At 39.9% G+C, this 26,455-nt stretch overlaps 1 protein-coding gene across 1 annotated transcript; it reads left to right on the forward strand.

Annotated features, from left to right (window-relative positions):
• The first annotated feature begins 275 nt into the window (after positions 1-275).
• On the forward strand, positions 276-25,386 carry CNN3 (calponin 3). Its single transcript, XM_075038950.1, has 7 exons — positions 276-487; positions 19,995-20,116; positions 20,567-20,633; positions 22,042-22,179; positions 22,697-22,813; positions 23,559-23,705; positions 24,273-25,386. The coding sequence occupies exons 1-7, from the start codon at positions 431-433 to the stop codon at positions 24,618-24,620; spliced, it is 996 nt and encodes a 331-aa protein (XP_074895051.1). The 5' UTR covers positions 276-430; the 3' UTR covers positions 24,621-25,386.
• The last annotated feature ends 1,069 nt before the right edge of the window (positions 25,387-26,455 follow it).

The raw sequence follows: 26,455 nt of genomic DNA on the forward strand, positions 1-26,455 counted from the left end.
GCATGCGGTAGGAATCCGCGGCGGCGGCGCATTCCGCTGCGGCTCCCGGCGGCGCTTTCCCGCGGCGGCCCTCGGTGGCAGCGGATTCTTTCCCGCTGACGTTCCCCCGCTCCGCTCCGCAGCGGCCCCGGCCCGGACCCCCCCCCGGGGCGGCACCCGGCGGTGGGCGGGGCGCACAGGGGCGGGGCCAGGCGGTCGCGCGCCCCTCCCCCGCGGCCGCGCGCCCCCTCCCCAGACGGGCCGGGAGGGGCTGCCGCAGCCCCGCGCCCCGATTGGCGCGCGGGCGGCTCCAACGGCCGCGGGGAGGGCGGCGGGGCCGGGCCGTGAGGGAGGGACTAGAACTTTCCGCGGCCGCGGGCGGACTCTCGCCTCAGCCCGGAGCCGCCAGCGCCTGCGACCAGCGCCCCCAGGCAGCGGGGAGACCGCCGACATGACCCACTTCAACAAGGGGCCCTCCTACGGGCTCTCCGCCGAGGTCAAGAACAAGGTACTGGGCGTGCGGCGATCGGCGCGGGGCTCGACCGGGCTTTGTCTGCACCGGACCGGCGGGGGCGGGACGGGACGCGGCGCCGGGCTTCGCTGCCTCCGGCTGCCGGCGGCGGAGGGAAGGGGAGGGGAGGGAAGGGGTCCCCCGCCCGCCCCGCGAGGTGCCGGCCGGGGGAGGACGCTCCCGCCGCCGGCCCCGGGACAGCGCTCTCTTCCGCGGCGCCGCTCGGGAAACTTGCTGCCGCGGCGGGAGCGGGAGCGTTGTCGGCGCCGGGCGGGCCCGCGCGCGGCGCCGCGATTCGCGCCGCGCCTCGTGCCGCCGCCCGGGCTGCACCTGCCCGCGCCGGCGGCTCTGGCACGGGACGTCCCGCTCGCCCCCGCCGCCGCCTGTCCTCTCGCCGGGGCCGGCGGAGGGGAGCGGGTCGGCGGGGCGCGGAGCGGCGGGCAGCGCCGGCCCCGCCGGGGCAGGACGCAGCCGGCCCGAGACGAGCGGAGCAGATGAGACGCGCGGCGCGTCCCGGCCCCCCGCGCGGCGCATTCCAGCCGCATGACATCATGGGCACGGGCGGCGCGCGGCCAATCGGCGTGGGCCCCGCACAGACCGCGCATTGTCTGCCCGGCGCGGCCCCGCCCCGCCCCGCCCGGCGGGGGCACACAAAGGCGCGCGGGGGCGCCCGGCCTCGCGCTTCGGGGGAGAGCGGGCGCTCGGGGGTCCCCGGCCCGGCGCTGGCGGGGTCTTCCCGGAGCGATCCTCCCTGCCGAGAGCGCCTCCGGCAGGGACAGCACCGCGCGGTCGCTGCTGTGACAGGGGCTTGTCGCAGCACCCGGCGATTTGGTTTAGAGCAGCAGAAAAAAGTCTCCGCTGGCAGCAGCCGAGCCTTTGCTGCCGGAGAGGCGTGGGCCCTCCGTGCCCTGTTTTACTGAGTTGCTCTGACTCGTCGTTGATTTTTTTCTCGTGTTCTGTGGAGCAAAAGGTGCTTATGTTGGTTAGCGTCTTGTTACGCAGGCTGTTACCTTGCAGCGAACAATTACCTGGTGAGAGGAAAAACCTTTGCAATAAAAATGACACCGGTAAACAACTAGGGATGAGATGGTGTTCCGTGTCTTTATTCACAGGCTCAAATTCTAAACGTGGTTTTTAATAACTGGTTATTTCACACACATGTCTGGTTTCAGGCCTCAGCGCATCCCCAAATCCTGTTTTACTTGTGGCTGAGTAGAAGGGGGAGGAGGGAAAAAAGTAGTTCACTTTAAGCATTGTGATTTATGCAGAAAGTCTAAGTTAATGTGTTGGAAGCTTTACAAAATATACTTTTTTTTTTTTTTTCCTTTATTGGCTTTCTCAGGATGGTTGTGGGGTTCTGCTGCAAAGTTTGATGACATCATGTAACCAAATGTCTTCCAGAGACATTGCTCCCAACGTCTAAACCTAGTGATTTATCTACACCGTTACAATCTAAAAAAACCAGACAATAAAACATATGTTGTATATTGTTGCATGTCAATTAGGAAGGAAGTAAATGCTCTTCTACTTCAAAAATATTGACAGAATCATGTAGGCTTAACAGTGATCCCTTTATGAGGACAACATGGGAAGAAATTCTTTGTTCTTTCTTTCAGTTTCTTATTGTCATCCGCTTGCTTAGGGCCTCCTGAGAGGAACTGTTCCAAGCCTGTGCATTAACAGAGGGTTTGAAACTGGTGTATTTCACACCTTTATGCAAAGGGCTTTCTCCTTTATCTTGTTGAGTGTCTGTTATTTTACTCACTCTCTCTGCTTTCTTTAATGCAAATATTACAGAGGGATGGATGTTCTGTGGCAGCTTCAGTTTACTTGTATGCAGGCTTCTGCTGCAGTCCCTGGAAAAGTCAATGCAGCAGTGCCATAAAAAAATTATTCAGATGTGCCAAAGACAAATGAACTCATCTTCATTAAAAAAAAACCAAGCAAACAAAAAAACCCAACAAAACTCCAGCAAAAGATATAGCTTTGAACTTTGAGAATGTTGCTCTTACTGTAAGAGATCAAATTTCAAAGCAATTCTGTTATAGACAGATATATTGCATACCTCCTATCTAGTATATTCCATAGGTCTATGCAGTATATATGTTTCTGTTTCTCTGTATAATTCTAGAGGATCAGAGAATAATGTCTCTGTAGAGATCAGAAATTCCTTTTTCCAGATCCTTCTGTCTCATAAAGATTTGAAGAACAACATCTAGTTTCCAACTCTTGGTGGATCATTTTTTGGTACTGATCTTAATCAATCATGCTTTCTAAAACAACAACCTTTGTGCAAACCACTGTGTTATGTTTTGGGGGTTTTTTTATGTGGTGTTGGTGTAATGTTTGTAAGTATCTGTGGTACCTTCCTGCTTGAATGATGGTGAATGTTTAGGTACCCTTATTTGAAATTTTCAGTGCTAATCCCCAAGTAGTGTTTTTCTGCAGAAAACAGACATGTTGATAGCTATGCTGCCTGAGGGCCCCGCTGTGCTGGATAGAAAAGTCTCTTGGTTTTGGTTTTTATTCTTTATTTACTCATTTAGGCATTGTATTAGCTTTCAGAGAGACCTTTTGTTTGCTATGGTATTTGAATAGATTAATATAACATGTCCTGATGCTTTATAAGAATTTTGTTTAATTGATGTTCAAGATTCTGTCTCCTAGCTTAAAATCTTTGTTTAGTTTGGTGTTTAGGGCTTTTTTCCTTCTTCTTTTGTTGTTGTTGTTGTTGTCCTTTTGAGGCTCCACCCCTCTCTTGTTTTGCTCCTTACCTTAGTTCACACCAATAAAGTGTCTGGTCTCTGTTATGGATCTCTTGTCCTTGTTCCTACAAAGAAAGGATGGACTTTGTGTACTGGTTCCCAGCTGTAAGAAAACTTGTCTGCATGATAAATGGTAGTCAAACTAGTGTAATCCCTTTGAAGCTGATTCCCTGTTTACTTGAGATCACAGAAGATATTTGATCTAAAACAAATATTCAGTGAGGAGCCCTTTAAGCTGATTGAAATGGATAGTTTCTTCTGCAGGCAATAAATAATTTTCTTAAGCAATGGGAGAGTTTCTCCGGTACCTGAGTTAGCATAGCTTGAGATGGTGATGCAATTAGATAAAGCTACAAACTAATGTTATGTTTGTCTCTGATTTACAACTGAGGTAAATAAGAAATTAGCAGAAGCTTTTGCTCCATTGTCTCACTGCATAAGGTGTGGAGCAAACAGGAATGCTGGGCAGGGGAAGGAGAAGTTCGTTCCAGTTCATTCAGCTGCTTCCTAGTGACTCCACCCTTCCCATGGAAATGGTATTTGTATCGGGCGGGCATTTATCTTCTCCCTCTTCTTATGTTTGATACACTGCCAGTTTCATCTCCATGTGAAAGGAAGGATGGGCAGAAGTATGATCTGTATGGGGAGTTAAAAGTTGCATAGCATTTGGCTATTCCGTGTCTTGACTCTAGTCTCTGACTTCCCTTCCAAGCCATCCCTCTGTCAGGAAACTGGCGCTGGTCAGTACCATTTTCCAAACTTTTTAAAGACAGCAGAGTAACTGAGGTGAGTTAGTCTGTCCCTGAAGCTGCCACCCTGAAAGGTCAAGTGCTAGCAATATGGAAAAAGAAGGGAAACAAACTTTTTACACTGGAGGCTGTTAGACGAATGAAGCCTGTAAACAAAATATCTCCTATTTTGCAAGTGTGCAGGAGGGCAGCAGTACTTCCTGCTTTCCTTCTCAAGAGCAAATACAGATTAATGAAAAAGAATTGAAGTCTGTGGTAAATAATGCTAACCAGTCCTAGGTATGATTATTGTGATCCTCTTGAAACTGCCGAGGAAAAAATTCTTGTACTGTATTTTACTTGCTACAGGCCAAATAAACAGATTTAACTGCTTGTCCAGAGATTACTTTTTTGTGAATATTTTAAACTGGGAACCACATTCAAATCATTAATGTTCAGATTTTTTAATTAGTGATTTAATAGCTAGATGATGTTTTGGCTGCCTCTAGTTGGACTGTTAGGCCCTCTCCTTCCTGTTTCTCTCTCCTCCTTTCAAAATGGTAACAATACCCTTTTCCTTCTTAAAATGTACCTGTTCCTACTATATACTTGTTTTACCCTTTCCATACTTCCTGTAGACTATTTTCTTTTAGCAAACTTTTAGGTTTGCTCACTGAATTTTGAGCCTTAGGTAAGAATGTTTGCTGCTGATAGTGTATTTCTATTAATGTTGTCTGAAATGATGTAATAAAAATGGGGATTATTGGATAAAGGCAATGAAAACTTACACTTTGAGAGCACAGGTGGATATCTCCAGTGATAATAACTGACAGCATAGGATCTCTGCATTCCCATTCTCTTGTACGTAGATGTCTATATAGCTTTTAAAGAAGCAATATCTTTAATTTACAAGTTTTGAATTAAATCCAGGTGTTTAGTTTAAAATAAAATCAGCCTCTGTGACTTTGTCCATGATACAAATCTTCAGTTTGTCGCATGGAGAATAAATTAAAAATCCAATATTTTGGTGCTGTCAGAAATATTGTAATAGAAATGTATACACTGAGATTTTACAAAAGGAATTTCAGTGGAGGTCGGAGAAGGATTTTGCAAGATCACGCATTGAATTTCAGTTTGCTCCAATTAAGTCATGGTTGCTGATAGTTGATCATAGCTCTTGAAGTCAACATTTATTAGCTAAATATTAGTTTCAATGTGCATAGCACTGAAACTTTTCTCTTTGTGTCCAATTTCTGTATTTTTTTCAAAGAATTGTGAATTTTTTTCTAGCTGGATCCAGCCTTTAGTAACAGATCTGCAGTTCAAATGAACAACTTTGTCTTTTATATTTATTGACTTCCAGAAATCTCTCACTGTGTTAATCTTCAAGCATCCTATTTTTTTAGGAGCTGTTCCCAAACCTTTTTTATAACTGTAATACACAGATGAATGGAATGCTGAGTGAAAACTTCTGCTATAGGTTTAGTCAAGAAATCTATCAGCTAGATGCATAGAATGCATTCAACATAAGAGGATAGTACTTAATGGTACAGTTTTGATAACTGAGTCAATAGTAAAACTGTCCACAAAACACAAATACGACAGTGGAATAATTCCATAGCTAAACTTACAGTCAGTCAAGGTTTGGCATAATAACTACATGTATCACTTAAAACACATTAGCGATATAAACAATGAAGACTTGTATTTTGTCAGGCTTGTGATTTCAGTAACTTGGGTTCAACAACACTTCTTAGAAAATGGTCCTGCATGCTTCCCCTGACTTCCAAATCATCCAGTGTTCCTTTTCTGGGCAGAAGCCTCTTCAGCTTCTGAGAACGTGTTTGCTATCTCAATTGCTGAAACATGAGTTTAGCCTTTTGCTGGAAATTCTGCAGAGGATGTTTTTTTTAAAGAAACCCAGTGAAACACAAGCTTTATTAAGCTGCAGTAATCTATTAATTTGTATTCTCCTAGTGTAAGATCCCATGTGCAAAGAGTTCTCATATTGATTGAGAAGTGGTATTAATGCAGTAGCCCTAATCAATAGCTACATGTTTTGGTTAGATTTTTTTTGAAGGAGGAAGGTATTCCAGCAGTGGAGAATCTTCCAGCGGTGTGCCTGCTCTGTCTACCTTGATGTGTCTAATCCATTTTCCTCTTTCACTGTTACTGTCTCAGGACAGGTCTGCTCCCTTGAGCGTGTATCAGTTATAGGTTTCCAATTCTGTGGCTACTTCAATAGAAATATTAATGCTACAGCAGTAATAAGTAGACCTACTAACAAGTACAAACTGATGACGATGAAACTATCATACCTATGATATGTATCTTTTTGTGATAAGCAGAAGCAAGTAATTTGCCACAGAAACACTTCCCTTGCCAGCAACTTGGATGTTGGAAACCCTGCCATCTGCTTAAAGCCTCCTGTGTTTTTCAGCCAGGTGTTGCCCATTCTGCACACTTACTTGCCCAAGCCCACAAACAAGGACACTTGGCTTTGGGAGCCCTTGCACAACCCTGTTAGGTAGACGTACCCTATATCCAGTTTCACTGGTCAGTAGCCCCTGAGTAGATGAGATGAAACAAACCTGTGAAAGTGGCCACCCTAGTAACATCTGGTAGTTATTGCTGTAAACCACTGACACAGGAGTTAATTTCTTTTTCTCAATAGTTTAAATCCCCAGTAAACCTTGACATGTCATTGCCAAGTTGACAGTTGTCTTTTGGAGTCCTTATGTGTCTCCAAACTGTCACTTGGAACAGTGCACAGCCATTCTTGAACTGTGAGACATGTATCACTGCCCTGTGTTAAGCCCTGTATGAGGGATGTAATTTCCAGTTCTGTCTCTTGGCTTACACTAGTTTTTCTAGGAGGAAGGTGATGAATGGCATGACATAGCTGGGATTAGCTACTGCTGCCTTATGAACATCAAAGCAGAGATGGAGCACTAGACCAGTCTGCTCCTGTGCGTGTGCATGAGGTCAGCACAGATGGAAACTACCAGTGCTGCTGCCAGCAAAGCATGGTGCCCAAGTAAATTAAAGAGTGAGGATGTTTGCTGTAAACTGTTGTTATATTTAACCTTAGGAAGCACACTGTGTCTGCACTTTAAAACTTAGAGCACTTTCTGTGAATTTATAAAATGTATTATAGTGATCTTTTTCTGGTAGATTAATAAAATTTTACTGGTGATAGAAAAACATAAAACTTGCTGAGGTTAATGTTTAAGGGTGTGGGACAAGGATCAAGTCTTGCATCCTTTATGTGCAAGCTCACGGTATACCTCCTATGGCCAGAACACCTCTGAAGAAAGCAAAGTTTGACAGAGTCATGACGATTAAATGGGATTAGTAGTCTCAGAAAATAAAAAGTTAGTTTGTAAACAGTAATGTTTGCTTGTTTAAAATGTACAAATGAATGTGCTTTTTGTGTGGTTTTGGAGTTAGACTTAGTTTAAAATTTAAAAAATATCTATTATATTCCTGTTGCTGAGTCAATACCCTTAAAAGATAGATGGATGCATGCATGCATTGTTTTGAGATAATGGCATGTCTCTGATTTTTTCTCACCTCTGCTTTTTTTTGCAAGAACATTAATTTGGAGGCTTTTTCTTGTCCCTGAATAATTTATAGTTTGCCTTGGAGAATAAAAGCTAGAAACTTCTTTGGACTCAGAATTGTTAGCTTCTGTAGCTATGTAACACCGTATACACTGTGCATCTGACACATCCTTTTAAGGCAAACTTTGTAGAGATTCCCATCCCCTATGGAACTGTACAGGAAAGGCTGTTAGTAAAAACAGGCTTGAGGCCAGGACACGTAGGGCAATTTGAAACAGATTTTTTCTAAGTGAGATCATGTGAAAATACTTCTTTTTTTCTTTAAGAGGGACTCTTTTGCTTAAAAATGCTTTTTGTAACTATCTGATTCTAAACAACTGTTAACTTGTATAGCTATATTCAGCAGCAAATGCTCTCTTTTGGGTAAATATTTTTGGTTTTGCAGTAATGCCTCAGAGTAACTTATGTTGTTTCTATTTAGTGGGATTGAATTACAGCATCCTTCTCAAAAACAGTTTTGACTTTCTCCAGGTGGGTGGTTCTATGTTTGGGGTTTTTTTTCTTGAAAAAAAAAAATCACAAAACCCTCAACAAAACCTCCCCCCCCTTCTCTTTTTTTTTTTTTTTTTTTTTTCCCTCCTTGAAACAGTGCAGAGTTTAGTTGATATTAGGAGGGGAGACATAATTAAACTTCTTGTTGCTTATATAGACCTATCTTTTACCTGAAGCAGATATGATTCTAGATGTATTATTTACAAAGACTTGAAAGTGTTAGTCACACTGGAGGAGCTGGCAGTAAGAGAAGACCATTACAGCAAGGCATGAAGTGTTGCTGTCACAGCTACGGTCTAGTGCCCTGTTTGGACTCTCACCAAACTGCCTTACCCAGTCCCAGCAGCTGGGCCAAGTGTGCTTTAAGCCTTGGGAGTCTGAACTTGCTCTGGCTACTGATCCTCACTCGCTCCTCGAAGTTGGACTTTAACCATTCAGTGCCTTTGCTGCTTCTCTTCCAAGTCTTGACCTGGTCTTGTGGGGTCTAAACACGATTTTTCTTGAGGACTTTATTTATGCAGACATCCTTTTGGTTACAGAGTAATCCTTAAGTGGTATAGCAAAGTGAAACTGTACATGGCTTGTGCATATACCCTGCAGGACTTGAACACCAAGTCTTTTCCTAGATTTGGGCAAAACCTAAATATTTCTGCACTTCCTTGCTATTCTAAAATGCTTTCATGAAGGTGGGATCTGATCTACTGCAAGTCCTAGCTGGCTGAATTATAGATGGGTTCTAAACAAATCTTCCTACTCTGCTTTGCATGTTTGGACCATAGCTCTTCCCAGAGTAAAACCGGATGTTACTCCTATAAAAACTTTATTTTGCTTTCCTGCTAAGAAAGCTCTCCTGTTATATTGCTTTCCTGTTGATATTTCCACTGCTACAGCCTCTTGGCAGAGACCATTATCTTAGTATTCCTGGTTTTGCTTGAATAAGAGTAATTTAATTGAAAAGTATTTTTGTGTTGTCCTTAATCAATTGACTAAATGCTAGAATCCTTCCCAGCAAAAGATAAGGCATAACAGACTTGTGCATTTGGGAAGGGATTTGGTTCTATTCAAATATTTGTGGTGAAAGCCAGTTCCTACCTCGCTGCTAACATGGGCCCCACCAGAACACATTTCCCTCCTGTGCTGAGCATGGAGAGAGCACAAGTCAGTAGAGCTTAGGCCAGTATGCACCGAATGGAAGGATGCACTGGAACAGGACCTGTACTGCAGCTCCTGTTGAGATTCCCACCACCTGACTAGCTTGAGCTGCCACTGCTTTGGTTAACTTTGTAACACTACGTGGGATCAATTTGAAGTTACATTATATATTGTATATGAAAGTCAATACAGTGTTAAGTCAATGAAGCATATGTAGTTCAGATACATATCTAGCGTTTTAAGGGTAAATGTTCTTTGCTTATTTTTGCAAGAAGCTGTCCCCTTACCTTGCTGACATCATTGTACTAACCATGCCCCAATAAAAGTAAAAAGTACAAGTAACTTTCTAAGAAAATAAAGACTATTGCCTTTTACTATGGTCTGTCTTGATAGCATCCTTTATCATTAATAAATGATGGTATGAAAATGTTTGTGATATGGAAAGGTACTTCTATTTGAATCTAGCAGGTTTTAATACAAAAATTAACAAAAAAACTGTGAGGTTAAACATCAGAGATAAAGAACTGGTCTTTGAATGGATGAATAAGAATTGGAACAAAACATTGACAAAGTTAGAGTTCAGTCAAGGCACCTGAGCGTTTTGTTCTACATAAGAATAATGGAACCTTAAATAATCGAAGATTGGGACCTCTCTCACATGTCATTTGCAATACAGCATTGCCCACACATACTGCTGCTTGTGCATTTCAAACCTACAGTGAATTCAGGTGTACAGCTTAATGAGACTACAACTTACCTTGCAGTATCCTGAGTTTTGGATGGAGTGCATATGTACATCCCCTACCCACCCCTAGCAGTGCTAACTGTTCTTTCTGCTTGTGCTTAATTGCTGAAAAATGTTGGTTTAGAAGTTACTGCAGGGTGTTTAATCAGAACCTCTTACTTAGGAGTTTGACTGTCTTTCCTACTTTATGGTAACACTTTGTTTTGTACTTATTATAAACTTCAATATAGCAGGCTTATGGTTGATTTTTATATAACTTAAACTACTTTTTCATTAAACAAAAAGTTGAGCTAAAAGTTCATCTAATCATATTTTTTTTCAAATATCTGTCCAGCTATCTGCTATACAGATTTTATGATTTATATAGAACTGCCTATAGGAGCTATGTAAATTTCAAATACTCTGTCTTCCTTTTCTTAGACTTTCTTCAGTAACCTAAATTTCAATGCTAGGCCTTTAAAGATGGATATTATTACAAAATTAAGTAGATGTTTTGTAAAGTGTTTGTGGTCATCACTTTTTTAAAAAAAAATCACATTAATTGTAGATCATATTCTTCTTATAACTCCTTTTATGCTCTTAAAGCACAACTTGCCTGGGTTGCCATATCAGAAATAGTTTTGGATGTTTCCTGGAATATAATCAACATTGTGCATCAGCTACTGAACTTTAACTGGTCAGAGATATACCTGGAAGGGGAGGGGCTGAAATGGAGGGCAGGAAGCAGCAGAAGCAGATTGTTTTCATTCTTTGTGCTGAATTAATTCTTCCAATTTTTTTGGTGGTGGTAAAGCAAAACAATAATATGAAGCAGCTGATAGGCAAGATTTTCTAAAGCCTAGGGTGTGAAATCTGCACGTCTTGTGCTTCTGGTAAGAAAACTGGATATGGGGAAAATTACCTCAACCAGAAAAACATGCTATGTGTGAATTCAGAGCTTTTTATCCACTACCTGTATGAAAGATAAATCTAGGCAGACTTTGCTATCTAGTAGAAGCTAAGGAACTTCAAGAAATCACATCTTTCACCTAAATTACAAAACCCCACAGATTGAATCATTTTGTGCAAGGACAAAGTGGTGGTAAGAATGAGAGAAATCTGTATTTTTCCATATGAATACTTATCACAGGCACCTCAGTTAGCCTGTTCAGCTGATGTGAGTTCACGGAATTAAGTCGGAGCAGGCTGACAGGCGACCAAATAGGATCAGAGCAGTCGGTGGGAAACAATGAGCACTATTAATTGGGAAATGCCCATTACCTTGGGACCTGCCATGTCACCTGGTTCATTTTTCAGTCAAGCCCGTGCCCGGGATCACAAGTGGCAGTGAGCAGTGAAGTGTCTGAACTTATTGGGTGGGGGCAAAAGATGCGTGAAAGCAGCAGCGTCTTGAGGTTTACCTTTGAAAAATGTGCTGAGAAAATGCAGCATGGTCTGTGCTGGAGAGGCAGAGGGAATGTGCATTTTGAGTAACAAATGCAAAGCTTGCATGGACAGACCTCAGTTTTCTTTAGCTAACTTTTTTGAGAGGTATGAGTTACTAATTAGCTGGTTGCTGCTGTAAAACATAATTCCTCTGGTTTTTGATAAGTGAATAGGGTTTGAAGAGAAGAAAAAAGGCATGGAGAGAGACTCAGACTTAAATAATTGGATTTTGTGGTCCTGTTTTATTTGGGAGGTGAGGTTGGAAGACTCGTCAATGCAGTTGGGCCTTGGGGAAGGGCTACAGAGTCACAATACAGTTCGCTTGTAATGTGATATATTTTAAAAGCTATTCTATTGGAGAGAAAAGTAAGTAAACTTGAAAGAATTTCTTGGATTGCTATAGTAGCAATAGATTAGAAAACTACCCTCAGAAAGATACAATGATAATTGATGTTACTGTTTCTGTTTGCAGGCTCCATCTAGCCTTTGACACCTACAGTTCCACCAGAGTTACAGTAGAAGTTGTCTCGGGAGACACTTCTTGGGTTACTACTAGAAAAACTAGATTGATTTGGGGGGGGTTTGCTGTTTATGGGCCAGATTGTTCTGTTAAATTCTCCCCCCCCCCAAAAAAAAAAAACCCGAACAAAACCCCCCCCCAAAAAAATCCCAAAAACCCAACAAGAGCAGCTAGGTATCACTAAGTCTGTCAGTACAGCAGGTTACCAATATTTTCAGCGCAGCACTCCGCACATTGTTTCAGAAGATATTACTGCTAGTGATGTCGGAACCTGCCCAGGTTTGCTGTGCCATATCAGAGCTCCAGCCAGTCATACTGGGCACAGGTTTCAAAGCAAGGAGAATCTGTTATCCTCAGGGAATAACAGGCTTTTTTGAGTGGGGTTGGATCAGCGCTGTCTTAGCTGAGAAGAAACTTCATGTCCTAGTGCTTTTTCAGATGAAAGCAGCAATGAGTTCAAATAATAGGTAGTGAATATTACTGAAACCATGTACTGTGAAGAAATTTAAACTATTCAGCAATGTATAGACTAAAGATACAGTGCAAAGGGACTCGACATCAAGAAGTATAATGTGTGGTGGCAGGACCAGAAGGTGCTACAGTTGAAAGTGGAAGCTGATGACTAAGGAGAATTGGAGTTACAAGCCAGAAAATTGTGACTATGACAAGAAATTATAAGAATAAGAAATGTGAGAAGAACTGCGAGAACAGATCTGAATGGGTGAGAGCGTTGCAGTAGTGCAGCTGCAGGGAATGAGAGGGAACCAGTATTCAGTCCAAGGGCAGCCATACATCCGAGTTGTTAGTGCACTCTGAGGGAAGAGGTGGTAGTGTTTGCTTCTTGAATAGTTTGCAAGCTGTCACAAAATCATACTGGACAGCCAGGGGGTAGAACACTTAGTTCTTCCAGCCTGCTGATCTGGCAACAAACGCCATGCATGACTACAGGCATCTTACTTGTAAGATGACTTGGAAACTTTGAGGAATGGCTTGCTCTTGCTTCACAGAGTTTAAACTGGTGCCTATGGGAAGAGTGCCAGGAATTTTGGATTAATGCTTATCCATTCCTCCTTTAAAGATTGTAGCCTAAATTTTGATTTACAGAGAAAACAGTGAAATGTTGGCAAGTTATCAATTATGCTACACATAAAAATACTGTTGAATATTAAGCAAAATGGATACAGCTGTAAAATTTTTGTGCTAAGTTGCATAGTGGGATATAGTGAGATCTTTCAATATTAGTGTTAACACAGTGTGTTCTCTGATTTTCTGTACAACAGTCCATGATGACAGGAAAAAAATACATGTTCAAATACCAGGGCATACTTAATCATGGCTTTCAGTTTTTTAAGTACTTCTGCCTTTGGTTTTCATCTGGATTTTTACATTCCCTTTACATTCGGGTTTCTTGTGCACAAATATGTCTTTTCTGACATTTCCTTTTACATGCAGTCCTGCTCGACATACAGGAAATTAACAGGGAATTTCAATTTGTTGTTATGATGAGAGGTCATTGGGTTGGTAGCTCAAATGGCAAGAAGCTTCACTTAACAATAACCTTGGTATCCTGTCACTCCCTCTTCTCACCCACCTTCAGTAAAAATCAAAACCTTGTGTTTTCCCATTGTCTTAGGTTCTCTCTCTCAGCTTCAAAGGGTATGCTATTTATTTATTCTATGACTAAATAACCACTCTGTTGGCAGACAGCTAGAACTGTTCTGCAGAAAAATACTGATTATGTCCTTGTCACTCTCCCTCATCTCTGAAGCTGAAGATTAGATATGTACACTAATCTATTTAGACCATAGAATTTTAATGAGAAAGTTTTAACTCAGTTATATAATTTAAAAAAAATATCTAGAAAACCTTTCTTTCTGCTTATGAGAAGAACGCTTACTGCTCTGTGCCTTTCTCTTGGTCATTCACATAACCAGTAAGCTCTTAACACTTTTTTGTCCCAGACATTTTGCTGTGAAAATTTTAGATGTGAGATTCAGAACTGTGTTCTGGAACAGCAGGTGTTGAACAGAATGGGGCAGCTCAGGTGCCAGTAGCTGGAATTCTGCAGAATAATTTGGGACTGGCCATGTAGTCTGCCTCATTCTCACTTCTGAGGAGTAAGGGCTTCTGAGAGCTTCTGCCTTGATACCAGGAGATAATTATGCTTTCATCTTTCCCCATACTATCATAAAGCCTTAAAAAGGGGAGGAGAAAGATCTCATTGCAAAATAGTGCCAAGCAAACGATAAAGAAGTATCAGCATTGGTATCTTTGGCCTCTGCAAGACAAATTGCTCCTGAGGGTGGTACTTATTTCAGTGCAAAGGATGTTTGTAGGCACCACTGAAACCATAAAAATTTGGTTTCACTCAGTTCCAAATTAATAAAAATTGAAAAGTTGATATAGGAACAAATTGCTGCTTAAAATTTAAACTGTACAACTTTAGGTCATAAAAGCTGGACTTTTCCATTAGTTATCTTTATTTGCTTTCAGTAGTTTATGACCTAAATGTGTAAAAGTAAAATTAACATTAAAACCTCTCGCTAGATGTGGATTAAATTCAGTATGAGATAAATATGCTGCCATACTCATTAGAGTATGCAGCAAGCTTTCTCTACTCGATCTTTTTTTTACTCGAAAATCAGTAATTTTGTGTCACTTTAAGCAAGGATATGGGCCACACCAAATTTCCACCCGTGAAGAATATTAACAAACATCTAAAACTTAGGGCTTTATTTATTTTTCTGTTCACCATGGTGAAAAAGTATGTATGTAACCTCTTCATATACTATCTTGAAGCAAATTCCCGGCTATTTCTCTTGCAGTACATGGCCCTGTACTTCATTTACCTTGGAAAACACTGACATACCACCTATGTTGCACTTTTATATGTGTATAAATCTTAGGTTTTGTTGACGGACATAGTTCCTATGACAGAGTTGTTCACTCATTTTGACAAGCACATGCTTTTATTGTTAAAGCTTTTGACCAGAGAGCAGTTTCTTCAAATGCTTACTAGTACTTTAAATTTAGTGGGCTGCATGTTAAACATTTGACCCCTTCTGTGGGGGCATAAAGCCTGACACTTTAGTCAAAAGTTTCATCAGAACTAAGGAGTGTGAGCTGTTATGACATGATGGGTAACTTTGAAAGTTTTATCTTTTATACCTGCTTTTTAACTTACTAAGTTTTCTGTTTGTTAGTCCCAGTGACTTGTAAAAAGATATGCAGTGTGCTTAAACTCTTCTTGAGATACTGTTACTGTATTTTTCCAGAGTAGCAGCAATATAGACAGCTGAACTCTTAAACTAGAGATTTGGCATATATGTAGCCCTTGGTGTACAGTGTGTACTGTGTAATTTGGAAAAGATTAGTATAAAAGGACATATGATATCATTTATGGTGTGAAATACTGGTTAACTTCATCACTTAAACTTAACATGCTACAGGCACATTGAGTAACTTCAAGGGACACAGACAGATCATTAAAGTTGGCCCGCATAACTTCATTTGTTTCCAGGAATCCATACACTTGATAAAAAGAGTGATGATTGCTGTTCTTGTACTACAGATGGAGGGAGGGTTTTTACACTGTAAGAGGTCCCAAACAGGAAAGTCCTACCTGAACAGAACAAGATGCAAGAATTGGGTGTGAAGTTACCAGAGGAATCAAGTTTAACCCAAGGATTCTAGCCTGAGGCATACATTGGCATACATGTATGTATATCAGCTTGTAATAGGCAAGTAACACCTACTCTTTTCCTCCCACAACCTTAGATCACCTATAATTTTGACCACTTGTATAAACTTTAGTTTCCTTTCAAAGATACTTCTAACTATTAAATCTGTACCTCTTGTACATCAACAAAAATAGTAGCATTTACAACTTTATACATCTTTCAAGATTTGTCAGAACAAAGTAAAGAAAGAAACAGTTGGCTTCCTGCTATCTGGTTTTAAACTATTATAAAATCTTTATATCCATTGCTACAATGAATCTTTTCTACAGTGTTCTGAAACTGTAGCTTTTTTTCCATGGCACTGATGATGTATACTTTGAATGCGGCTGCTTAGCTACTCCTTTCATCTTCAGTAGACGGTATTTTCTTTTGTTGTAGACTTGTAAGATTTAAATATTGTCCATGAAAGTTCAGTACTTAAAAAGGATCAAATATTGGCATGTTGATTAGTAGTAATGGGAAAAGCCATAAAATTGTTTTCATTTATATCAAAGCTTCCAGCTTCCCCTCATAGATAGCAATCAAAGAAAAACTGGAACAACTCTGATAGATGTGTGGAAAATATGAATTTTTCACTAACTTAGTGTTACATAACTTCTGGTTGTGCCATCAGGAGTAAAAGAGCTAAGAATTCAGAGTAAGCATAATGCCTCGCTTCTGGTAGTGCCTGACCTGTCACTCTCCTTGTGTAACCCCTTCTTGTCACATGTTTAAAACCAGATTCTAAAGTTTCCATGTCTCTAGCTTTTCAGGTAGATTGAGTATAATTTTCAAAGAAACTATCACCATTTTTCACTTTTTGTAACCTAGTTTGCCACTAGTTCAAAAAAATCAGAACAAAAACTTTATGATATTTAAGTCAAACTGTACAGTAGTGAAGGCAATTCCAAAACCTAGCAGATTTAATGCTAATGTTTTTAGTGGCAATAAGACAAGTTTCCTCACATGTATAAGCATTTTTCTATATCCTATCTCTAGATAAGCAGTGTAGTGATACCCCAAGACAATTTAAAACCTCTTGAAAAACTTGAGATTTGAACACATGGTAAAGTACTTCAACACAAAGTAAATATTTTTCAGAAGTCATAAAATTCCATCTGATTACCTCTAAGTTCCTCAAGCAATGGAGGCAGCAATTTAATATTCAACTCAGTTGTAATCTCACATATGGAATGCACATAGTATTAAATGAGGAATTTTTTGCCATTTTTTTCCTTTATATGCTTGCCAAGAAAGATTAAAATAGCCACGTTTACAGAAGACTTTAGGGTTCTCACTCTTACTGGCTTACATATTTATTTATTTATTTATTTTTAAATATTGGGAGGGAGGAGATACAGTGATCTTTAAAATCTGTCTCTTGGTGGCATAATCATGGACTTAATTTCCTCTTTTTTTTTTTTTTTTTTGAAAAAAAGGGATTACCAGCACTTAAAAATAAATTAAGTTGTAGAAAGACAATTCCAGTTGTATTCCACACAAATCCAACTGCAGGATGGCTAAAATATGACTTAGCATTGTCTTTAAGCTACACTGAAAACAAAACAGCCTGAATTTTCAGAAAGCATAATGTTCGTTACATTTCTAACTAACTAAAAACTCGTGGAAGAGATTAGCTTAAACCCCTCTCTGTATCCACATGCACTTTAGAATGGTGATTTTAATGTAGTATGAACTGTCAACATAAAAATGACCAGCCCAAATTGTCTGCTGTCTTCTAACTGGAGTATCAGAACATACTAAGTTCTGGCCTTTCTACAAATCCCGTTTCTTCTTTTAAACAGGTGTACAGAAACATATTATCTGCTGTATGTCTTGTCTGTACATGTAATTTAAGATTTTGTGGGCAAGATCACTTTTGTAAGATCTCTGTAGATTCTCTAATGTGCAAGAAGAGTATGATGCTATGTTTCAGTCTTTTGGGGATGTTTTGGGATCTTTCTCCATTGCACAGATACTTATTTTCACACAAAATAACAACTTAGTTATGTCCAAGACTGCTGCTCCTCTGTAAGTTTGAATAAGCTAGTTGAGTTCTGCCAAATGCTACTGGGGACACAAATTAAGGCTGTGATCACATAAGGCTTGTTTCCATAGGAAATAAAAACAGCCATGAAAAGTAGTTTGTAAGATAATCACCAGGTTAGGAAGGAGAAAGATGATAACCAACTTCCTCATACACCATTTTCAAGACATAAACCTTTCTGGTAGCCCCTCAGAAAAGAGGCTACCCACCCTTTACTATTATTACCATCACTATAAATGAAGAATGTAGTTGTACTGCTTCTGGTACTAAACTTAAGGAAGGTACAAGAGGACTATCTGTCACCCAAGAGACAAAAATGCAGCAGCTTCCTCTATGAAGCTGTGAACTTCAACTAGCTTTTCTAGTCTGCTGCTCATCTTAGCTATCTAATATCCAAAAGGTGTGATTAAAACAAACAAAAAAAAGTAGTCATGAGATTTTCCTCATGCTAGGCAGTATTACCTGAGCTTTCTTCCTTTTTTCTTCAATGAGAAAAGGGGTACCTTGATTATTTTAGACCAGCTTTGGTCTAAGCACTGAGGTACTTGTCATCTTGTGCAGAATATTGCACAGAATTTTACACTACTCAAGATCTGAATAAGGGAATGGCTTAGTCCGTTATCCTGATCTGTAACCAAGGCACCACAGCACCACTGTTACAGATAGTCTAAGGAAAATAAGTATTACTCAGACAAGTTTTTGAAGTAAAGCCAGAGATACAGGAATTTTCCATTCCCTTTAGAAGAAAAACAGAGAACAGAATAGTGTAATTTTTAGTTTGGTCAGTTTGGAGTTGGGAATTACTAACGCTAGCTAAAATGTAGCAATTGCCTCTATCCAAGTAATTTGGATAGGTTGGAATTATAATGTCCTGCAGTATAAATAAGTACTAATATCTGACCTTTCTGTGCTGAAGTCAAAGACTATGTAAAAAGTCTGAAATTTACATTTTCATCTGAATGTAAATGGCTTTACATGAGTTTCTTGTCAGGAATTTGTAAGCAACTGTTGGTAGCTGAGCTGATTTTCCATTAGTTAGAAGCACTGCAAGTATATTCTGTGTTTGCCTGTCAGATTTCTCATGGTAGCTCCCCCATTCCCCATCTCACTCACTGATCCAGGTGGGACAACTTCTAATGAAAGTGGAAAAGTGTTGCCAACCTCTGCACTAGCGGAGGTTATTTATGCCATAAAAATCTTGTACTCGGGTAACTTGTTTTGTTTGCAGAAAAAGTAGCAATGCTTTCAATGATATAATCCCTTTTCTCTAACTCGCCAATATTGAAAAGTATTGCAAAAGTAACAGGTTTAGGCTGAAGGAAGCTTGAGCTGCTTCTCAGTGTCTTCAGGGGAGGGGAAGGGATCAAAGGACAGAGAGTGGAGCAAGGACCCTGTTAGCTGCTAGCATTTTTGAAGTTTACCAGTTTTAAGCATTCCATTCACATGGATTGATTTCTAGTGACTAAAGTATAAACTGACACACTGAGTAGCGAAGTCTGAACTCTGGAAAAGGAGTTTTTAAGTCACCTTGCTAACAACTCTGGGCCTCTGATGCCTTTAACTTCAAAGACCATTGCAGGTTTTCTCTCTTTGCAATTAAGACATGAGATCACAGTTTATTGCATCAGAGTCTTCCACCAAGGCCAAAGAAAAGAGAAGTAGCAGGCATACTAAAACTTAAGTTTAAAAAAGCCACACACACAACCCTCAGAATCCCCAGCAAGATAACTAAATGTAGCAACAAGAGGAAAACTTACTAGGTCATCTCCATTAATCATAACCTAGCTAAAAAAACCAAACCCACCATAATCTTTGGCTGAATAACTTAAAATCTATTATATAATAAAGTTCCTGTGTAAAAATCTACATTTGAGCAGCAGTACTGATAGCATGGCAATTGAGACTTCTTGTGTTCATAACACACTATTTCACTTTTTTACTTCCTGCTGAAGTACAACTTGGGTAGAATATTTTTTTCAAAAAGGTCATCATTCCTCTGCAGCTGTCGAAAGACTATTCACAAGCTCCAGCAATTCTTATGGTAGGAAGAACTGTTAAGTGCTTCAAAGCACTATTTGCAGATAAACATTTAGTAAAGCCATAAACATTATAGTAAAAGAGATAAGACACTTACATCTGTACTCTGATATTTAAAATACAGTTTAAAATCCAGCAATAAAATTACTGGATAAATGCTATAGCATACTCTTTGAAATAGTTTGGAGGGGTGGGAGGGAAGAGTTGCAGTTTTGCCTCATAAAGTAACTTTATAACTGCTTGTGTTACAGATTGCCCTGAAATATGACCCCCAGATAGAAGAAGATCTGCGTAACTGGATAGAAGAGGTTACAGGGCTGAGCATTGGAGCAAACTTTCAACTGGGATTAAAAGATGGCATAATCTTATGCGAGTAAGCGTTTATTAAGTAACCTTATTTTTAACAGTTTTCCACTTCTGAGGAACTAAGGAGGGACTTTTTGAAGACTCCCCTTCAAACACATCAACGATAATCATCAATGATAGCTGACAGTAGGGTGGGAGAGAGCTTCTTTGAAACTATGGAAAAGAATGAAAACTTAAATCTCCTTTATTTTTCAGAAAAGATTTCTAAGTATTTCTAAATTTAATGGTGAAGCTCTTTTCTGTAATAATCAAATGGCACACAATAATTCTTACGGTCTGGTAGACTTGTTAGACGTGAGATCTGAGCTAGGCACTCTGTATAAACAAAAAAATTAACCATTTTGATGAAACTAATGCAACTAATAAAGCATGAGTGAAAATATTATATAATGCCTGCACAGATGGTATAAGGATGAGATTTATTGTTTAAGCATTTCCCTTTTTTTCACCTTCCCAGGCTTATAAATAAGCTGCAGCCAGGATCAGTGAAGAAAATTAATCAATCAAAACTAAATTGGCACCAGGTAAAACAAAAAAAAACCCCAAAACTACACCTCTAACCCCTCCAACCCCCAAACAGTTCTTTTGTTCTGTATTAACAAATTTGCTGTGAATATAGTACACCTTAAATCTTAGTAACACCAACTTCTGTATATGATACATACACAACAGTTGAGGATACTGCATACATGAACAGCATTTAACAGAAAGCAACTATAGCTGAGATGGCTCATAAATGGCAGTTGTGTATACATATTTAATAGTAGTGCGTTAGCTGTTAGGTGAAATTTCAGACGGAAGAACAACATATAGCCCTATAGCAAGGCCTTTTTTCCAAGTTAAAATAAAGCTGTTAACTTTTTTAATTAAATCACAACTGGAGTTTACCACCCAGGCAGTGCTGCAAAGGTGTTAGGTCAACAGCTTGCATGTACCTGGACATCACTGTATGAAGTGTCCTCCTGAGAAAGCAGCTGGAAAGGATGGGGAGGGAAAGGACCCGAAGAGTCTCAGAAGAAATGGTTGTGTAACAGAACTCAGAAAACAATATGGTGCAAACTACAGTATGTATTTTATTTCAGTATATCCAGATTTGATTTCTTATGAGTGCTCTATCTAGCAGTCCCCACCACCACCACCGCCAAGGGACTATCAAAGGCAATATGCATTTAGAACAAGCCTTGAAAGGGTTGCTGGTCAGAGCTGACTGCCTTTACTGTTGCTGGGTCTACCTTAATACTGCTATGTCAGCCTCTTGGGTTTATTGGCATTGAACACTTCTAAATATGGTGGAGGATTTTTATGTTTTTAAAAAGTTTTAATACCTCTTAAGACTTCAGAAGGAAAGATGAGATTCAGTCCTTACTCCTTATAATCCATATTGCTTTCCAATTTCTACAGTGCACAGTGCAAGAAAGTGCTAATAACCCCCAAAAGCTTAGTTGAATTTGTTCCAGGAAGTGAGCAAGATAATATCTTCAACCTAAGTTAAATGTTCTTACTATCCACATAGTTATGACTTTATTTTACTCAAAATTATCAATTGCTGAAGTCAGATAGCATGGACACTATGTCAAATTTTCCAATTTGAAGCAGGTTTTAGATTAGGATTTCTCTTGGAATGGACACAGTTGAGACAGTTCTGTCATCAAAGCCCCCTCTAACAAAGTATGTGATACTCACTGATGGAGAGATGCCAGGCTAAATAAACGCTTAGATTGATTTCTGAAGTCAATATTAAAACTAATGAAAAATAATCTCATACTTCCCACTAGTCACTCTTAACCATGCCAACTGTTTTGTCCAGTTTGCACAAAGCAAAGAACTTGTGCAAAGCAAGCAAACCAAACCAATCAACACCAGAAAGCTTTAAAATTACTTAGTTTCTGAATTGAAACACTGAGCAGAAAACACTTCTTTGTTTCTGTTTAGCTGGAGAACATTGGGAATTTTATCAAAGCCATCCAAGTCTACGGCATGAAGCCACATGATATTTTTGAAGCAAATGATCTTTTTGAAAATGGAAATATGACTCAAGTACAGACTACTCTAGTGGCGCTAGCAGGTCTGGTAAGTATATGTACCCCTGGAATTGGCACAAATCCACATGCCAGTCCAGACACACCCTTACCACTGATGTAAATACAGAAAAAAGCATACAGCCTGTCAGGAGAGGAGATAGATACTGCTGTGAGTTGGAGAAACTGCAGAGATTGCACTTCAGAGGGCTGTGTTCTACCACATGCCTCCAGCGGAGGCTTGGAGTTCAGAGTTAGGATTCTTGACTGCAGATAGCCTTGCTCTGGTGCTGCGTGTGCATACACAGAACTGGGGAGGCTCACAGGAGAACACTAATCCCTGCAGAATATCATTCTGACAAGATACTTGCGTAGCTTTGGAGTGCTGCCTTCAAATGGCGTGCAGAACTGTTACCTTCTCTCACCCCGACACAGAGAGTGTCTCATAAGAGATAAACCTCCTTGTGGCATCCCTTGAGAGTTCAGGGTCAGGGCCATAAAGCCAGAGTTCTAGTAGCAGAAAATATACTTTAAACACTGAATATTCTATTTTCCCTCTCCCTAAATAGGCAAAAACTAAAGGTTTTCATACTACAATTGATATTGGTGTCAAATATGCAGAGAAACAAGCACGAAGTTTTGATGCAGGAAAACTAAAAGCTGGTCAAAGTGTAATTGGCCTGCAGGTAAGAAAGAAATTCAAGTTAGCAGCTAATCTGTTATATTTGAAAATAACTTTCTTGTTTTGATTAACTGATATATGGTTTATGCAAAAACAGCTGCAGAATTACAATATATTCTTATCATGGAAAGAGGTATGAGGTTTTAATTCTTGTCAGCAGTTGATTGGCTTTATAAGCTCAAGTGACTGCCTAGAAGGTTCTTCTGTTTGTTTTAAATCTGCAATAAGAGTGATAAGGAGGAAAGGAACTGCTAATATTAGGAGTGTCCTCTAAAGCAGTTTTAAAAGTAGGAGTCTTTGGACAGCTAAAGCTCCTTATATGGTAGAAACTTTTTTTTTTTCTCTCTGCTTTCCTTAATAGTCATAAAAACCAAAATAACTGGCATAAAATCTTAAAATGCCTGTGGTAGAGAAGTTGTGGAAGTGTAATTGAATCATTACTGGCCATGGTAAAATTTAATTATTGCATTTTGATGCTTCCATCCATTCTAATTGCAATGCAGTTGGGCAAATGCCAGTCAGTGAAATGCCTTAGGATGACAGTTGCCTCTATTTTTCATTTTGAAGCTCAGTATGGAGAAAGGGTAATTTATTACAGGTAGTGGTCAAGCTACATGCAGAAAGCATGCACTGTAATTACTTTTTCCATCAGCCATCACAGTTACAAACCATATTTGTTTCCATAGACTATGCTTGCTGTACAAATAAAAACCACTTTTTCTGTCCACCTCTTCCTTTCTCCAATAAAGATGGGCACCAATAAATGTGCCAGTCAGGCAGGCATGACTGCTTATGGAACTAGAAGACACCTCTATGATCCAAAAATGCAAACTGATAAGCCATTTGACCAGACAACAATTAGCCTACAGATGGGCACTAACAAAGGAGCCAGTCAGGTAAGCAGGACTGCGCATGACACTTGTAGAGCAGATACAACTCTCAACCTGGGAGAGTCTGGTGGGATAGGAGAACCTGTGAGTTGCATGCAGTAGCAGAGTCTAACTGGCAGCAGTGAGAGGGTACCGTTCAGCTGTGCTTTTACGCAGTAATTGAAGAACTTGAATTTCTTAACACTAACCGGTGTGTTCTGTGCCGAATATCTTAAGGCACAGAAATGACCAGGTCCTTCTAGAATTTCCGGCTGGCTGTGTTATACCAGAAGAAAACAGTAACTTCACTTCAAGTACTAACTAGACAGAGGCAAAAAAGAAATTGCTTCCTGGGCACTACCTCAGTCTGAACACTTAGTATATTCTTTCCAAAGAGGAAAATAAACTGGACCTTTCTGTAAGGACTTTCTTCTGTGACTTACCTATTAGTGAACACATACTGCTGTGCTATGTTTTGTTACACTTTAATCCTACTTTCTAGCACTTCCAGTAAGGTGTACTAGTTGTAATCAAAAACCTAGTAATTCCAGCTCTTGACCTTCTTACTGAACCTCTACAATCCTGTTTTATTAGGCTGGTATGCTGGCACCAGGCACCAGGAGAGACATCTACGATCAGAAGCACATATTACAACCTGTGGATAACTCAACTATTTCATTACAAATGGGTACCAACAAAGTAGCTTCACAGAAGGGAATGAGTGTGTATGGGCTTGGACGACAAGTGTATGATCCCAAATACTGTGCTGCACCAACAGAACCTGTCATTCATAACGGCAGCCAAGGAACAGGAACTAATGGGTCAGAAATCAGCGATAGCGATTATCAGGCAGAATATCCAGATGACTATCACGGAGAGTACCAAGATGACTATCAAAGAGATTACCATGGTCAGTACAGTGACCAAGGCATTGATTATTAGCTTTGCATCAGAAGTTCAGTATTAGGCCATTATTTTATTCAGTAAGAACGAAACTAGCCTTGTGGAATTGTTACCTGTCTTTCCTACACACTATGCTTAATGTACCTGAAGAAATATTGCCTTACATACATACATTCCTTTTTCCTTTCTCTGCCCTTTCCCTGTCTAGTTGCCTTTAGTGCTGTAACAGTTGTAGTCTACAGCATAAACAATAACTGCATATGAAGTAAAAGGAATACTGTGAAAGGGGGAGTGCTCTTGTACAGCCAGGTCGTCTAATAAGGAGCTATGCATTTTCACAATCTCTACCTAAGTAGGTATTTACATACCACCTTAAGCCTTCATTTTACATATTTACAGCTTTTCTGTTTTCCAGATGAAAGAATTTCACACTTAAAGTTAAATGTGGTCTTTGCCAACTAAATCTAAGACATCATGTTAGTGATTTAAATATCATTACTATGTTTCTAAGGTATTGTTTGCTAATGGTAAGTCCTGCATTAGACATAAGTGTGCGTTTGTGATTGTGTATTCATTCCATTATCAACACTGACCAAATCATCGAAATAGTTGTCTTACTAAAAAGGGAGCTTGTATAAAGTCTTGAGCCAACAGAAGTCCCATGATTGATGGTGCATTTACCTTTTATTGTGCCATAATATATCCATGTAGAAATGCTTTTTCTTCCTTGAACTGTATTTATTGCCACACTTCTCAAACTGATCCCAGTGTATTTTTATAAATAAATATTTTTTTCTTAAAGGTATGTAGAAGATCCTGTCTCATTTGTTATGCTACTATTCTTAAAGATTAGATGCCACAGAAGTTATTCCCAAATCAGCATCACCTTTGCCTGGGTTAAGGGTAATGTAGAACTGCTATGTGTTGCAGTTCAGGTTCTTTCTTTTCTATGGGATTTAAGCCAACAACCTTGTAAAAATCTCCTGGGAGTGAGTGACAGTGACTTAACAGGAAAGGAATGTAGCTCCTTTATACCAGAGTTCCCTTCCCTTCTACATGACTGTGAGGTTATGACCAGAGATCCTTAGCTGTTCACTAAATCCCTGCCCTTTTTCTCAAGGCAAACTGCACGTATTTAACACTGCCTCTGCTTCAGCCTGTAGTCTTCATACCATCACTTTGAGAACTTAAAACACCCTTGCTTTAAAGTATGTAAAGAGATACCCCAGTGCCTGCTGGTCTGCAATCCGAGTTCTTTAGTTACCGATAGCAGAGCTTTGTTCCTAAATGGAAAATGCTTTCTTCCTCACCATGGAGTGGAGACAGGCTGTACTAATTTACCCGGACTGTTTTTAACAGGAGAAAAAAGAGCATGCTCTCAATGGGGGCCATTGTTACTGATCCTAACTTTAAAAAAATATCTTTAGTGTTTTTTACAAGTATTTACTGCAGATTATGCTTATTTACAGTAACATATAAAATGTTTTATAGTTACAAGTTCTGGACTTGTAAAGGATTCTTCCCTTAAGATTAGAAATTGTTTGTGCTTTGCTCCATTAGTTTCTGTTATCTTTGGGTGTGATGTGGTGACCTGACTTTTGACTGACCTGTTTGTTGAACAAGTCTTAAGCTTATTTATTTCACAGAATTTAAATTTGAAAGGACCTCTGGAGGTCACTGGTCCAAGCCCTGCATCTGAGGCAAGAGAATTATTATGAAAATGTCTGTTAAGACCTGCTCTTCCTGAACTATACTATTTCTCCCCTTCAAAATAATAGTATTTAACAATTTAGATCTATGGTACTGAATGCTGAAAAGCAGTGCTATTATCAACAACAAACCTTTGTTGCTGTCATAGGTTGGGTGAAAGCATG

This window comes from Buteo buteo, chromosome 10 (genome assembly GCF_964188355.1).
Source record: "Buteo buteo chromosome 10, bButBut1.hap1.1, whole genome shotgun sequence".
NCBI classification, from domain to species: Eukaryota; Metazoa; Chordata; class Aves; order Accipitriformes; family Accipitridae; genus Buteo; species Buteo buteo.

What these genes read in the sequence shown, in the direction of transcription:
- CNN3 (XM_075038950.1), top strand. Translation starts at nt 431, where the DNA reads ATGACCCACTTCAACAAGGGGCCCTCCTACGGGCTCTCCGCCGAGGTC. An exon ending in CCGCCGAGGTCAAGAACAAG is followed by an intron (nt 488 to 19,994) that starts GTACTGGGCGTG and finishes CTTGTGTTACAG; the next exon opens with ATTGCCCTGAAATATGACCC. An exon ending in AAAGTGTAATTGGCCTGCAG is followed by an intron (nt 22,814 to 23,558) that starts GTAAGAAAGAAA and finishes TCTCCAATAAAG; the next exon opens with ATGGGCACCAATAAATGTGC.